The sequence below is a fragment of the Macaca nemestrina genome, chromosome 7 (assembly GCF_043159975.1).
Source record: "Macaca nemestrina isolate mMacNem1 chromosome 7, mMacNem.hap1, whole genome shotgun sequence".
Classification (NCBI taxonomy): Eukaryota; Metazoa; Chordata; class Mammalia; order Primates; family Cercopithecidae; genus Macaca; species Macaca nemestrina.
Genome location: NC_092131.1, coordinates 2,060,070 through 2,073,738, shown reverse-complemented (window position 1 = coordinate 2,073,738; position 13,669 = coordinate 2,060,070). Strand labels below are relative to the sequence as shown.

Below are 13,669 nucleotides of genomic sequence, written 5' to 3'. Positions count from 1 at the left end.
GGAAACAGGCATGAAGTGGCTCAGCTCGGGCTGTGGTCGTGCCCCAGGCCTTAGCTCAGAGTCATGAGCAGGCAGAAAAGAGCAGGCAGAGAAGAGCAGGCAGGGCTCGGCCCGGGGTTGTAACACATGCCTGGCGCATGGGCTGGGCTCGAACCCTCTCAGGCTGCCAGACCAGCTTCCCAGAAGGCTGAGCCACAACCTGCTGGGCATGAGCAGAGTCTGTGGGGTCGCCGTGAATGCCCCGCTCAGGAAGGAGGAGTGCCCTTACTGACAGAGCCACACAGAGAGGGTGAGGCTGCAGAAATGTCTCTGTGGACACAGAAAATGTGTGTTAGCAAGAAAGGCCTGTGAGGAAGCAGCAGGTGCAGTGACAAGCCTGTATGCACCGCATCAGCCCTAGAAACGGCCGGGTGGACGCTCACGAGGGGACAAAGCAGGCTGCTCAGGCACCTCGAAACCCTGCTGCTGCACGATGCAGCCTTTCCCCGCCTTCACTTTCTTTTTTATTGAGACAGAGTTTCGCTCTTGTTGCCCAGGCTGGAGTGCAATGGTGCGATCTCGGCTCACTGCAACCTCAGCCTCCTGGGTTCAGGCGATTCTCCTGCCTCAGCCTCATGAGTAGCTGGCATGACAGGCGTGCGTCACCACATCTGGCTAATTTTTAGTAGAAACGGGGTTTCACCACGTTAACCAGGCTGGTCTCGAACTGACCTCAGGTGATCATCCCGCCTCAGGTGTAATCCCTCCCACAGTGCTGGGATTACAGGCGTGAGCCTCTGCGCCCGGCCACTTACCTCTTTTTTCTTACCTGGGGTTTCTGAACAGCCCCAACGTGGGAATTTAATGTAACAGGCTCAGGGTGAGTACACTTAGCACCCGGCAGAACTTGCGCCACTGAGCCCTGGGGGATTGTGCCCCTGCCTCGCCTCAAATAACCCTCACTGATGAAGTCCTGACGAACACGGACTCACATCACAGATAAGCAGGAGTGCAGAAACATCACACAGCGGTCACAGACACACCCAGGCCCTGGCCGGTGGAGCAGTCCGGCACCAAATAGAAACCATGTGTGTTTATTAATTTAAAGAAATAGGCCGGGCGCAGCGGCTCATGCCTATAATCCCAGCACTTTGGGAGCCCAAGGCCAGGGGAATCACTTGAGCTCAGGAGTTCCAGAGCAGCCTGGGCATCATAGTGAGACCTCAACTCTACAAAAGTAAAAAAAATTAGCCAGGCGTGGTGGTGCGCACTTACTGTTGTCCCAGCTACTCGGGAGGCTGAGGTGGGAGGATTGCTTGAGTCAAGAGATGGCAGCTGCAGTGAGTCAAGATCGCACCACTGTACTCCAGCTTGGGTGACAGAACAAGACCCTGTCTCCAAAAAAAAAAAAAAAAAAAAAAATGATCCAGGCAGAGTAGGAGCTGAGGCTGAGCCTGACAGCTGGCCTCTGGATAGTCGTGTCAGTTCGAGAGGATGAAGGCCCTGCTGCAGCATGGCTCGTGGTCACACATGGAACAGGTGTCATGCTGGACTTTAAAGGTAGCTCTTGAAAGAAAAAACGCAGAGTAGCTTTCAGAATAGGTGAGAGGGAGCCCGGCACGGTGGCTCACGCCTGTAATCCCAGCACTTTGGGAGGCTGAGGCAGGTGGATCACCTGAGCTCAGGAGTTTGAGACCAGCCTGACCAACATGGTGAAACCATGTTTCTACTGAAAATACAAAACATTAACCGAGTGTGGTGGCGGGTGCCTGTAATCCCAGCTACTTGGAAGGCTGAGGCAGGAGAATTGCTTGAACCCAGGACGCGGAGGTTGCAGTGAGCCGAGATCGCGCCATCGCACTCTAGCCTGGGCAACAAGAGCGAAACTCCGCCTCAAAAAAAGAAAAAAAAGGCAAATAAGTCATGGTTTTTGGGCTGCAGTCGTATCCACCCTGCCTTGGTAAGGGCTTGTGGAGCCTGGCCCCGCCCCTGTAGCTGCTCAGAGGCCCCGCCCCTGCTGACCCTCAGCATGTCTCCTCCGGGCAGGGTCATGGGGCAGGTGCATCCCCCGGTGACCCTCGAGGCCCCGCTGTAGGCTCCTCCCGGGCATGGCCGGGAGCTGTGGGGGCTCCTGTGCCCTCCCTCCGGCACCTGTGTCACCCTGCAGGAGCTCTGGGCAAGACCCTCCCGGCAGCCCGGCCGTGCTAACGCCTCTCTGTCTCCTGTGGTGTTTTCCAGGATTTCTTCTTCTATTCTCTAGTCTACGACCCACAGCAGAAGACCCTGCTGGCAGATAAAGGAGAGATTCGAGTAGGAAACCGGTACCAGGCAGACATCACCGACTTGTTAAAAGAAGGTAGGGTGGGCCGCCCTGGGCGTGGCGTGCTGCGTCCCGTCCTGCGCTGCCGGCTGACACACTGGGCAAGAGGAGGCTGGGACACGGCCACCATGTCAGTAACTCCTGTGTGACTGGGGGCAACAGGTGCAGGCCTGGGCTCTGTCCACATGGGTGGTGTGTGTGGGCTGGTGTCCCGGAGCCTTCCCCCACCCACTGCTGGTGGTGGTGTGGTTCTGGGGAAGCCCCAGACCCTCAGGCAGGACGTGGTGGTCAGTTGTCCCTGCACAGTGAGACCTGGTTTCCTTGTGGCAGTAGTTTTTCTTTTTCTTTTTTTCAGATGGAGTCTCGCTCTGTTGCCCAGGCTGGAGTGCAGTGGGGTGATCTCAGCTCACTGCAACTTCCACCTCCTGGGTTCAAGCGATTCTCCTGCCTCAGCCGCCTGAGTAGCTGGGATTACAGGCACCTGCCATCACACCCGGCTAATTTTTTTATTTTTAGTAGAGACAGGGGCTCACCGTGCTGGCCGGGATGGTCTTGAACTCTTGACCTCAGGCCTCCCAAGGTGCTGGGATTACAGACATGAGCCACCGAGTCTGACCTTGGCAGTTGTTTTTCACTACTTTTTTTTTTTTTTGGACAAGGTCTAGCTCTGTTGCCCAAGCTGGAGTGCAGTGGTGCGATCATAGCTCACTGCAGCCTCAACCTCCCAGACTCAGATGATCCCCCCACCTCTGCCTCCCGGGTAGCTGGAACTACAGGCACGCACCACCACACCCCGCTAATTTTTTTGTATTTTTAGTAGAGGCAGGGTTTCGCCATGTTGCCCAGGTTGGTCTCAAACTCGTGACCTCAAGTGATCTACCTGCCTTGGCCTCCCAAAGTGCTGGGATTACATGTGTGAGCCACTGCGTCTGGCCTTGTTACTTTTTTTTTTTTTTTTTTGAGATGGAATCTCGCTCTGTCGCCCAGGTTGGAGTGGCCGGATCTCAGCTCACTGCAAGCTCCGCCTTCTGGGTTTACACCATTCTCCTGCCTCAGCCTCCCGAGTAGCTGGGACTACAGGTGCCCGCCACCTTGCCCGGCTAATGTTTTGTATTTTTTTTTTTTTAGTAGAGACGGGGTTTCACCGTGTTAGCCAGGATGGTCTGGATCTCCTGACCTCGTGATCCGCCCGTCTCGGCCTCCCAAAGTGCTGGGATTACAGGCTTGAGCCACCGCGCCCCTCTCATTAGTTTTTTAAAGTTCTTTTTGTCTCCAGAAATTTTCTTCTGTGTAAATCTGCCTGCGTTTCTTGTGTTGCCTGTGGGTGCCCCACCCTTGAGGTCTGATGGGGCCATGGAGCTCTGACGCAGCATGCACTCCAGACACAGGTGGCCTCCTCCCTCCACCGGGTGCTTCAGCAGCCCTGGTGGGAAGTCCTGAGGCTCACTGTCACCTTCTCAACCCTGTCCCTCATCTCCCCGCGGGGCAAGGCTGTGAGGCTGCCCTCAAGACGCAGGGCTCTGCCCTGAGGGTCGGCAGGGACTCGCATCCCTGCTTCTTGTAGTTGTGATCGAGGTGTTTGGTGATTTTCCTCTTTTGGTTTGCTTTGAGAGTGGGTCTTGCTGTGTTGCCCAGGCTGGACCTGAAGTCCTGGGCTCCAGCGATCCTCGAGCCTCAGCCTCCCGAGTAGCTGGGGCTGTTTCGTGTTCTTGGTTGTCCATAAGATGCACCGGTGCCACCTTCCCCAGGCACCTGCGGGCTCTAGCACTGGGCTAGCAATGTAGTGGGCCTGCTGCTTTGCAAGCTCTGGGAGGTGCTGGGCAGTCGGGGACAGACCCCCCCTCTCTCCAGGCACACAGGGCACGTTGAGGCCAGGGTCAGCGTGGGGAGGCCTCTGTGCTGGGGCCTGTGGGTCTGAGTGTGGAGACGCCGCTGGTGTGGGTCTGAGCGTGGGGAGGCCTCTGTGCTGGGGCCTGTGGGTCTGAGCCTGGGGAGGCCTCTGTGCTGGGGCCTGTGGGTCTGAGTGTGGGGAGGCCTCTGTGCTGGGGCCTGTGGGTCTGAGCCTGGGGAGGCCTCTGTGCTGGGGCCTGTGGGTCTGAGCGTGGGGAGGCCGCTGTGCTGAGGCCTGTGGGTCTGAGCGTGGGGAGGCCTCTGTACTGGGGCCTATGGGTCTGAGTGTGGAGACGCCGCTGGTGTGGGTCTGAGCGTGGGGAGGCCGCTGTGCTGGGGCCTGTGGGTCTGAGTGTGGGGAGGCCTCTGTGCTGGGGCCTGGCCTGTGAGTCTCAGCATAGGGAGGCCGCTGTGTTGGGTCTGGGCCTGTGGCCTCCAGGGTGCCCTGCTGTCATACCAGGGTCTCCCAGCCTGGGGCTGTGTTGCCTTTCTGGGCTGGCCAAGGGTGAAGGCCTGGCAGCCACGCCCAGGTGGAAAGGCAGCATCCGTGGCTGGGAGACAGGTGAGAACACAGATCACATGAGGGCCAGAGAGTGAGGAGTCGTCTCAGGTCAGAGGCCCTCACATGGCGCATCCGTTCCTTCAGCCAGGGGCTGGTGGGCCTGGCAGGAGAATGGGCCTTGAGGTGCCCCCATCCTCCCATGTACACAGGGTTGAGATCCGACCTGCAGAGACCTGGCAGAGCTCTGTAGGGCCTGGGGCGATGGGACTAAGGGTCCACCAGCCTGAGCCAGCCGCAGGAGCCGACCTCCTCCTCCCCACGCTGCCTTCCCCACTGCCCTGCCGTTCCTTGGCTTTTGGGCCGCTGGTGCAAGGGCCAGGGATCCCACAAGCTCGTGTGGGGCTGAGACGTGGCTTCCAGAGCCTTCCCCACCTCCAGGAGGCCGTGTCCCTCTTGAGTGATGGAAAATTGCACACTAGCTGTGCACCTGCCTTTAGTGAGTTTGAAACGTCAAAGGGAGTGTGACCGTCGTGACCAGCGGTAAGCATACACTGTGGCTTGCGTGGTTCACACCAAGGCTCAGCTTCTTGGCAGTCAGGGAGCTGGACCCCAGCTTCCCCAGGGTACCCCTGAGCCAAGGTGAGGAGTCCACACCAGGCTGAAGACCCCCCAGCCCTCCTCACTGGTTCACATAGCCCAGGCCCTTCACCTCCAGGGCCATGCAGCGGCCCCTCCCTCGGCAGCACTGCGCTTCCCTGGCTGACCCCGTCCTCTGAGACTGGCCAGGCATTGTTTCCTAGAGGCCGCAAGGCCTGACCCTCCCTGGACACACGGCCCAGGACGCCCGGCCCTCAGGGCAGGGTCTGGGAGCCAGTGCCCCTTAGCGAGGGTAGTGTTTCCTTGGGGACTTTCTAGTCTCAAGAGCTCTCTCCATGCTGGACCTGTAGCCAGGCGCCCCAGTGGAGGGCGGCCCCACACTCCGTGGTCCTTGGTCAGGAGCCTCGGTGCTGCCCGGGGCCAGAGGGGAGCCGCCTGCAGAGTCTGAGCCTGGCACCCTGCGCTGAGCCGTGGAGGCTGGAGAGGGGACAGAGGACAATTGTGGAACTTTCTCCGAGTCCTCCCTGGGAGTCAGGCTCGGCCATGCTCAGACGCACATTCTCCTGAGGGCGTCTCCCAACACCACAGTCTTGTTTTTTTGCGAGTAAAAGACTGTTTTGTCAGAAACCCTGCTGGCCCTGGCCAACTGCAGGCGTCAGGTGGCCTCTTCACCAGCCTTGAGTTCTCCATCGTCCCAGCTCCCAGAAGACAGGAAACAACTGGTGACCCCAGAGGCGCCCCCCTGCTGCCCCCCGGCTCTGGCTATGCCGGGTTTAGAGCAGCTGCCCCAGAACCTGCCAGGGTGGAAGAGGGGCCAGGAGGGAGCCTGTGCCCCCAGAAGGTCCCTGGAGGTGGTCTGCCTGCTGTTGGGATGTGGCAGGGCCCTCTTGCAACACCATGTGAATCCCAGTATCTCAAAATAAAAAGCTTGGGCCGGGCACAGTGGCTCATGCCTACGATCCCAGCACTTTGGGAGGCCAAGGTGAGTGGATCACCTGAAGTGAAGAGTTTGAGACCAGTCTGGGAAACATGGTGAAACCCCGTGTCTACTGAAAATACAAAAATTAGCTGGGTGTGGTGTCGGTGCCTGTGGTCCCAGCTACTCAGGAGGCTGAGGCAGGAGAATCGCCTGAACCCAGGAGGCTGAGGTTGCAGTGAGCCGAGATCGCACCACTGCACTCCAGCCTGGGCAACAGAGTGAGACTCCATCTCAAAAAATAATGATAATAATAAATAAATAAAGAGCTTGATTTAAATTTGCAAACCAACCTTCCCATCTCTTGTGGCCACAGTTCTTGAAGCCGTGCATTCTGGGCGGGCTGAGAGGCCCCTTGCGTGTGCACCCCATCCCCGGGTTGAGAGGCCACTCTGTGCCAAGTGTGCATGCGTGTACTTGTGTGTGCAACAGCCTCCGTCCAGCCTTGCACCCTGGCCTCACCTATGGGGCCCTGCAACCCTTCCCCTTCCCCATCCCAGCAGCTCCGTGTGCCTGGGGAGGAGAGGCGCGACCCGGTGCGCTGGGGGACCCTGTCTCAGAAAGGCCACACTTCTCTCTGTAGGCGAGGAGGACGGCCGAGACCAGTCCAAGCTGGAGACCAAGGTGTGGGAGGCGCACAACCCACTCACAGACAAGCAGATCGACCAGTTCCTGGTAGTGGCCCGGTGAGTCCTGCTCCCGGGCAAGACCAGCAGGGGTGGTGCCTGGAGCTCCTGTTCTCCCTGCCCTGTGGTGGGTGTTGGGGACGTGACAGTCTTGGATCCCATATCCCAACATGAAGCCCATGCGTTGCGGCCCTGACACCCTGCTAGCAGTTCCCAGAGAGGCTGGCGAGCGCTGGGCCCAGGCTCTTTGTTAAATAGAAGGGCGGCCCTTTTCGGGGGCGGGCCTGTGTGCCCACCCATGTGTCCCTAATGGGACTTTCCCAGGATGGGCCAGAGGCGCTGTCCCACTCCTGGGCCGCTGGGAGCAAGTGGGCTGGGCCTGGTCAGGGAGCAGAGCAGCTGCAGCCCAGGCAGACCCCTGGGGTGGGGGGAAGTTCGAGGCCCAGGAGAGGACCATGCACCTTCCCTGCCAGCAGCCTAGGAGGTGGAGAAAACCCCAAAAGAAGCCCCAAGGCGATTGCCAGTCTTATCAGGATGCCTTCAGTCAGACACGTGGGTTCTTGGGTGGGTGCTGGGCCCCACTCCCCATCCTGGGGCCCAAGACACAAGGAATCCTTGCCACCTGTGGGCTGCTCCCTGCGATGCCCGTGCAGTTTGTCCCTGCTGCCCATGGTGCCCTGGTCCCTGGCGCCTGTGGAGCGGTGTGCCTGGGTGGAGCCCCTGCTCAGCCGTGGCCCCTGGTCCATGGTGCCTGGGGAGCGGTGTGCCTGGGTGGAGCCCCTGCTCGGCTGACACTGGTCAGCGCATCTCCTTTCCCCAGCTCCGTGGGCACCTTCGCACGGGCCCTGGACTGCAGCAGCTCCGTCCGACAGCCCAGCCTGCACATGAGTGCCGCAGCTGCCTCCCGAGACATCACCCTGGTAAGTGGGCCTAGGGTGGGACAGCTGAGACCTGGAGTGACCCACGGCCCAGAGTGGCTGTGCCCTTCCTCCTACCTGGACCCAGCACCTGCTCCAGGTATTCAGGACCCCCGCAGAGGTGCTGTCCCACCTGGACTGGCCTTTCCTATCCATCCCAGGCTCAGCCAGACTGTCCTGAGGGTGCAGGGAGGGCTGTGCTGCCTGGTCCTGCAGCAGGGGATCCTTGAGGCCCTGAGGGAGGGTTGCCGTGCCACAGGTGCAGGAAAGCCACCTTGGCCCAGGTGACCCTGCTATCTCCTGCCTCAGTTCCATGCCATGGACACTCTCCACAAGAACATCTATGACATCTCCAAGGCCATCTCAGCGCTGGTGCCACAGGGCGGGCCCGTGCTCTGCAGGGATGAGATGGAGGAGTGGTCTGCGTCAGAGGCCAACCTTTTCGAGGAAGCCCTGGAAAAATATGGGAAGGATTTCACGGACATTCAGCAAGATTTTGTGAGTACCGTGGGTGGCGATGTGGGAGTGGCTGACCATGGCCATCTCCAGGTGGGCTGTGGGGGCGTGGGGTCCACGTCCGCCCCTGCCCTGAGGGAGCCTGTCCTGCGCCCTGATTCCCTGTATGGAGCTGCATGAGTTCTGTCTCAGCTGTGCTCAGCCACCACAGTCCTGTCACACTGGTTCAGCAGACGGCGCGGGGGCACTGGTGGGGCCTGGGCATAGAGAGCCACGCTGCTACCACCACTGCGTGATAAGGATAAGGGTTGGCCCAGGTGACGGAGGCCAGGGTGTCCTCACAGAGACTTTCCCTTCCTTGCCGCCCCCTCCAGCCCCAGCCTTGGTTTTGCTTTGTTTTTGACTAAGCTGAACCTCTGTTTGCTCATGACCTTGTTTTCTCTCTCATGTGAGTTTGGCCCAGCAACAGGCCGAGAGGGTCTTCATGGTATGGGGTCTCCCCTTCCCTGTACCTCTACCTCAGGACCCCCATCCTCCCACCGTCAGCCTTCCTAAAATATGTTTAAACTGATCTGTTAGAAGGGCATCCCCACGTGGAGGTGGTGGGACCCCTGACCATCAGCCCTGGGGAGGTGGAGCCTGTGGCAGGGCAGGGAGGAGCCCCAAAGGGCCAGGACACGGCGAGGTTGCTGCTGTCTGATGAAAAGCACCGTCCACGCCGCAGCGCACAGGCCAGCCTAGCAGAGACTGGGGGGGCATCTGGAATTCGGAAGAAACAAACATGGGGTTGGGGAGGGTGCCTAGACATGAAGAGGAGGGACAGCAGCCAGCCGTGAGGCAGGAATGCAGCTTTGTGTGGGGGCCTCTGGCCAAGGGGAGAGCTTGGCCAGGCTCGGGAGGAGTCCTTGACTGGGGCAGTGGCCTCTCCAAGGCGGATATGGATTTCTCCAGGCTTAAAATCTAACCAAGATGAGCAGAACATGTTCAGACAAGAGGATGAGGGCTAGAAACAAAATTCACCAACTGGCTCAGACGAGGGCAGAATTTGAGGGAGACCCTGCTGCACATGGTTCCAGCAGAGGAGACCCCAGTGCTGAGTCCACGTGAGCCTAGCGAGGCAGCGCTCGGGGCTGTGGCTGCGGGGCCGAGTCCAGGCGTGGGGTCAGGAGGCTGCAGCTTTGGGGCTGTGTCGAGGGAGCAGGCCCTGCTCTTCCTTCCTGCCAGATGCAGTGGACCATACTGAGGAACTATCTGAACCCTTATTTAATAAGACAAGTTTCTTAAATCCATGCCACAGGCCGGGCACAGTGGCTCACGCCTGTAATCCCACCACTTTGGGAGGTCGAGGCAGGAGGATCATGAGGTCAGGAGATCAAGACCATCCTGGCCAACATGTGACACAGTAAAACCTGTAAAACCCTGTGTCTACTAAAAATGCAAAAATTGGCTGGGTGTGGTGGCGAGCGCCTGTAGTCCGAGCTACTTGGGAGACAGAGGCAGGAGAATCGCTTGAACCTGGGGAGGTGGAGGTTGCTATGAGCCGAGATTGTGCCACTGCACTCCAGCCTGGGTGACAAAAACAAAAATGGCTGAGATGGCCGGTCATGGTGACTCACGCCTGTAATCCCATTTGGGAGGCCGAGGCGGGTGGATCACTTGAGGTCAGGAGTTCGAGACCAGCCTGGCCAACATGGTGAAGCCCCATCTCTACTAAAAATACAAAAATTAGCCAGGCGTGGTGGCACGTATCTGTAGTCCCAGCTACTCAGGAGGCTGAGGCAAGAGAATCGCTTGAACCCAGGAGACGGAGGTTGCAGTGAGCCGAGATCACACCACTGCACGCCAGCCTGGGTGACAGAGAGAGACTCCATCTCAAAAAAAAAAAAAAAAGGCTGAGATGGAGGCTGGGTTGTCAGTGCCACCTCGGCAAGATCTCGACCTTGACCCTGTGTCAGCTCCTCTTCCCCTGGCGTCACTGTGTTTTGGCATCTGGCAGGGGGTACCCACTTCATCAGCTTCCCTCTGCACCTGCCTGCCAGCAGGGGCCTGGCCTCAGCGCACCAAGCACACCTTGCCCTCCCACCTCCTGCCCCCTCTGTGGCTTTCTGGCCGCAGCCCTGCCCCTGCCCTCATGATGTGCCTACCTCCTGCCCCTTCCTGCTTGGGTGACACGCCTCCTCCCACCCAGCTCCCGTGGAAGTCTCTGACCAGCATCATTGAGTACTACTACATGTGGAAGACCACCGACAGATACGTGCAGCAGGTAAGCCCGCCTGCCACTCAGTGCCCGGGGCACGCCACCTCCGCGTCCTGCGCCCCATCCTCTCCCAGCAGGTGGGCGTGCTGCTGAGTCCCTGGCCCGGCTCTCCTCTCCACTGGCTCTCTCCTCCCCGTTGGCGCTCTCCTCCCCATTGGCGCTCTCCTTTCCACTGGCGCTCTCCTCCCTATTGGCGCTCTCCTTTCCACTGGGGCTCTCCTCCCCATTGGCGCTCTCCTTTCCACTGGGGCTCTCCTCCCCATTGGCGCTCTCCTTTCCACTGGGGCTCTCCTCCCCATTGGCGCTCTCCTTTCCACTGGGGCTCTCCTCCCCATTGGCGCTCTCCTTTCCACTGGGGCTCTCTTCCCCATTGGCGCTCTCCTCTCCGTGGCCTCCAGCCTGTCTGCACCACAGCCCCAACCTGGGCCTAGCCCGCTGACCTCTGACCTTCTCTTTTGTTTTAAGAAACGCTTGAAAGCAGCTGAAGCTGAGAGCAAGTTAAAGCAAGTTTATATTCCCAACTAGTAAGTGTGCCCTTACAGCCGTGGTCCTCGTGGCCCTGGGGGCCAGGGAGGGTGGTGGGCACAGGGTGCCGGGGCCAGGCGGGTCCCGAGGAAACTCAGGCTCAGAGGCTGGGAAAGTTAGGGCAGCCCCTGTGAGGGCGGCGCAGGGCTGGGGGGTTCCGGCTGCAGACGCGATGGCCGTGTCTCCGTCGTCCTGGCCTCCTGGTCAGTAAGGGGGCATTGGGATTCCAACCCACACCGCCAGGGTTCAGTCCCTGAGCTGGGCTCCATGCTAGGGGGAGCACGGAGGCCTGGAAAACAGCTCAGACCTCAGCAGTGGCTCCCAGGAACTGCTGAGGCCGAGGGGGGTGCGAGGACATGGTTCTGGACGAGGGGTGATCAGCCGCGGTGCGTGCTAGGCAGATGGGCCCTTGAGGTTTGTGCTCCTGCAACTCCTCTCTTCTCTCCTTTATCTCTTTAAGTAACAAGCCAAATCCGAACCAAATCAGCGTCAACAACGTCAAGGCCGGTGTGGTGAACGGCACGGGAGCACCGGGCCAGAGCCCTGGCGCTGGCCGGGCCTGCGAGAGCTGTTACAGTAAGTGCCCTGGATGGCCGGGGGCACACCGCACACCCGCCTGTGGGCCGTGGTGCCTGTGTTGGCCCTGAGGGCTCCAGCGTGGCCCAGCCTGGGAGGGGCCCACTGATGATGGGGGGCTGCGTCCCAGGGATGTGGTTGGGAGAGCCTTGGGGAATGTGCGGGGGTGCCTGGCGGGTGGGGCGGCCGGCGTGGGGGTGGTGGGGAATACTCTGACATCGCTGGTTCTGCTTAAGAATCCGTCTATTTCCAACTTTGTTGTCCGTAGCCACACAGTCTTACCAGTGGTATTCTTGGGGTCCCCCTAACATGCAGTGTCGTCTCTGCGCATCTTGTTGGACATATTGGAAGAAATATGGTGGCTTGAAAATGCCAACCCGGTTAGATGGAGAGAGGCCAGGACCAAACCGCAGTAACATGGTAAGGGGGGGACATCCGCCCTGCCTGCCGCGAGTGTGTCAGCCCTGCGGGTCCTCGGCCCCCGGTCATGGCACTGTGTCGGGGCGGTTATGCCCCCTTCCGCAGAGTCCCCACGGCCTCCCAGCCCGGAGCAGCGGGAGCCCCAAGTTCGCCATGAAGACCAGGCAGGCCTTCTATCTGCACACAACGAAGCTGACACGGATCGCCCGGCGCCTGTGCCGTGAGATCCTGCGCCCATGGCATGCCGCGCGGCACCCCTACCTGCCCATCAACAGCGCGGCCATCAAGGCCGAGTGTGAGTCATCCCAACGCCCCGCTCACTCTGTTGCTGCAGGCAGTGGGGAGGGAACAGCAACCTTGGGGCCCAGCCTGTTGCCCCACTGGGAGTTCTCATCTCAGGGAGCCCCATTTCCTCCTTGGTGCTGACGGCCGAGCGCAGTGAGGGCTCCCAGGTCAAGGCGCAGGCAGGGTCCCGTGCTCCCTGGGATGCCCCACCCCTCACACTGTGTGGTACCCCGCAGGCACGGCGCGGCTGCCCGAAGCCTCCCAGAGCCCACTGGTGCTGAAGCAGGCGGTGCGCAAGCCGCTGGAAGCCGTGCTCCGGTATCTTGGTGAGCAGTCCAGGCGCGATGGGGGCTCCTAATGCTGCCTGCAGGCAGCCTCTGACCCAAGCTGATGCACTGGTGCTCGCAGCCTTCTCTAGCTAGGAGCTCCTGGACAGCCCCACAGGGCCTGGAACTGTCCTTTTGAGGTACTCTGCCCCGTGCCAGGCTCAGGCCGACCCACTGGGACCCCGGCTGCTTTCTGCTCCTGGGGTCTTGACGGGGCCCAGTGCAGAGTGGCTGCCGCCCTGTCTTCTGTGGGACCAGCCTCCTCAAGGCACACCCAGGGGGCTTCCCTGCCAGCCTCGCTACCGTTCCCTGTGTTCTGATCGTCCCTGGGGCCTGAGGGTGTGGGGTTTGGGCAGCGCACACTCCTGCCTGTAATGCCACTAAGGCAGGGGTGCACCTGCTGCCCTACAGGGAGCATATTCCCGAGCCGTGCCCACTCCACAGGGGCCGCACTCAGGCCTCTGTAGGCCCTCGGCAGGGGGAGGTGCACACCTGGCAAGCAGCCTCAGGCAGGGGTTCCCTTATCTTTGAGGGTCTGAGGATACCTGAGAACCTCAGCCAGCTACCCTGGCCCAGCCAGAAGCAGCTTGGGGGCTGGGCCAGACATTTGTGGTGGCGGTGGGGGGCCTCCCCCATTTGCTGGGCTCGAGTGGGCTTGTGTATCTGCTCTCCTGACACAGGGTGACTGTCCTGAGAAGGACATTCCAGAGCCATGAACCACGTGTGCTCTGCGATTCAAGTGGCTTTGGCATTGCTCCCTGTTTGGGGTCGTGGCCCCTGTCCTGTGGGAAGAGGTGGCTGGTATCAGGGCTGGTCCTCAGCAGCTGTGTCCCTGGCCAGGCTGGCTGGATGGTCGGTTCGCTGTCTGACCAGCAGCCAGCCCTCCACCAGCAGCTCCGGAGGCCTGGACATGGGGCTGTTGAATAGGTGTTGTGCTCACGGGCCTGTGTATGGATCCTGTTGTGCGGGGGTGAGGGGCCTGGCCCCTGCCAGGTGGTCTCCCTGCTCTCTAGGTGC

At 60.3% G+C, this 13,669-nt stretch overlaps 1 protein-coding gene across 12 annotated transcripts in view; it reads left to right on the top strand.

Moving 5' to 3' along the window:
* LOC105489864 (metastasis associated 1) overlaps positions 1-13,669 on the top strand; it is a 52,536-nt gene that overhangs the window by 34,268 nt on the left and 4,599 nt on the right. For 11 of the 12 annotated variants that reach the window (XM_011755058.3, XM_071099462.1, XM_071099461.1 and 8 more), the window contains 10 exons: positions 2,218-2,335; positions 6,848-6,950; positions 7,711-7,810; positions 8,117-8,305; positions 10,452-10,526; positions 10,986-11,044; positions 11,506-11,621; positions 11,890-12,041; positions 12,147-12,336; positions 12,563-12,652. In XM_011755058.3, the coding sequence (XP_011753360.1) occupies positions 2,218-2,335; positions 6,848-6,950; positions 7,711-7,810; positions 8,117-8,305; positions 10,452-10,526; positions 10,986-11,044; positions 11,506-11,621; positions 11,890-12,041; positions 12,147-12,336; positions 12,563-12,652 (1,192 nt within the window). The remainder of the gene's footprint in view (positions 1-2,217; positions 2,336-6,847; positions 6,951-7,710; positions 7,811-8,116; positions 8,306-10,451; positions 10,527-10,985; positions 11,045-11,505; positions 11,622-11,889; positions 12,042-12,146; positions 12,337-12,562; positions 12,653-13,669) is intronic. The other variant, XR_011625450.1, reaches the window with a different exon arrangement.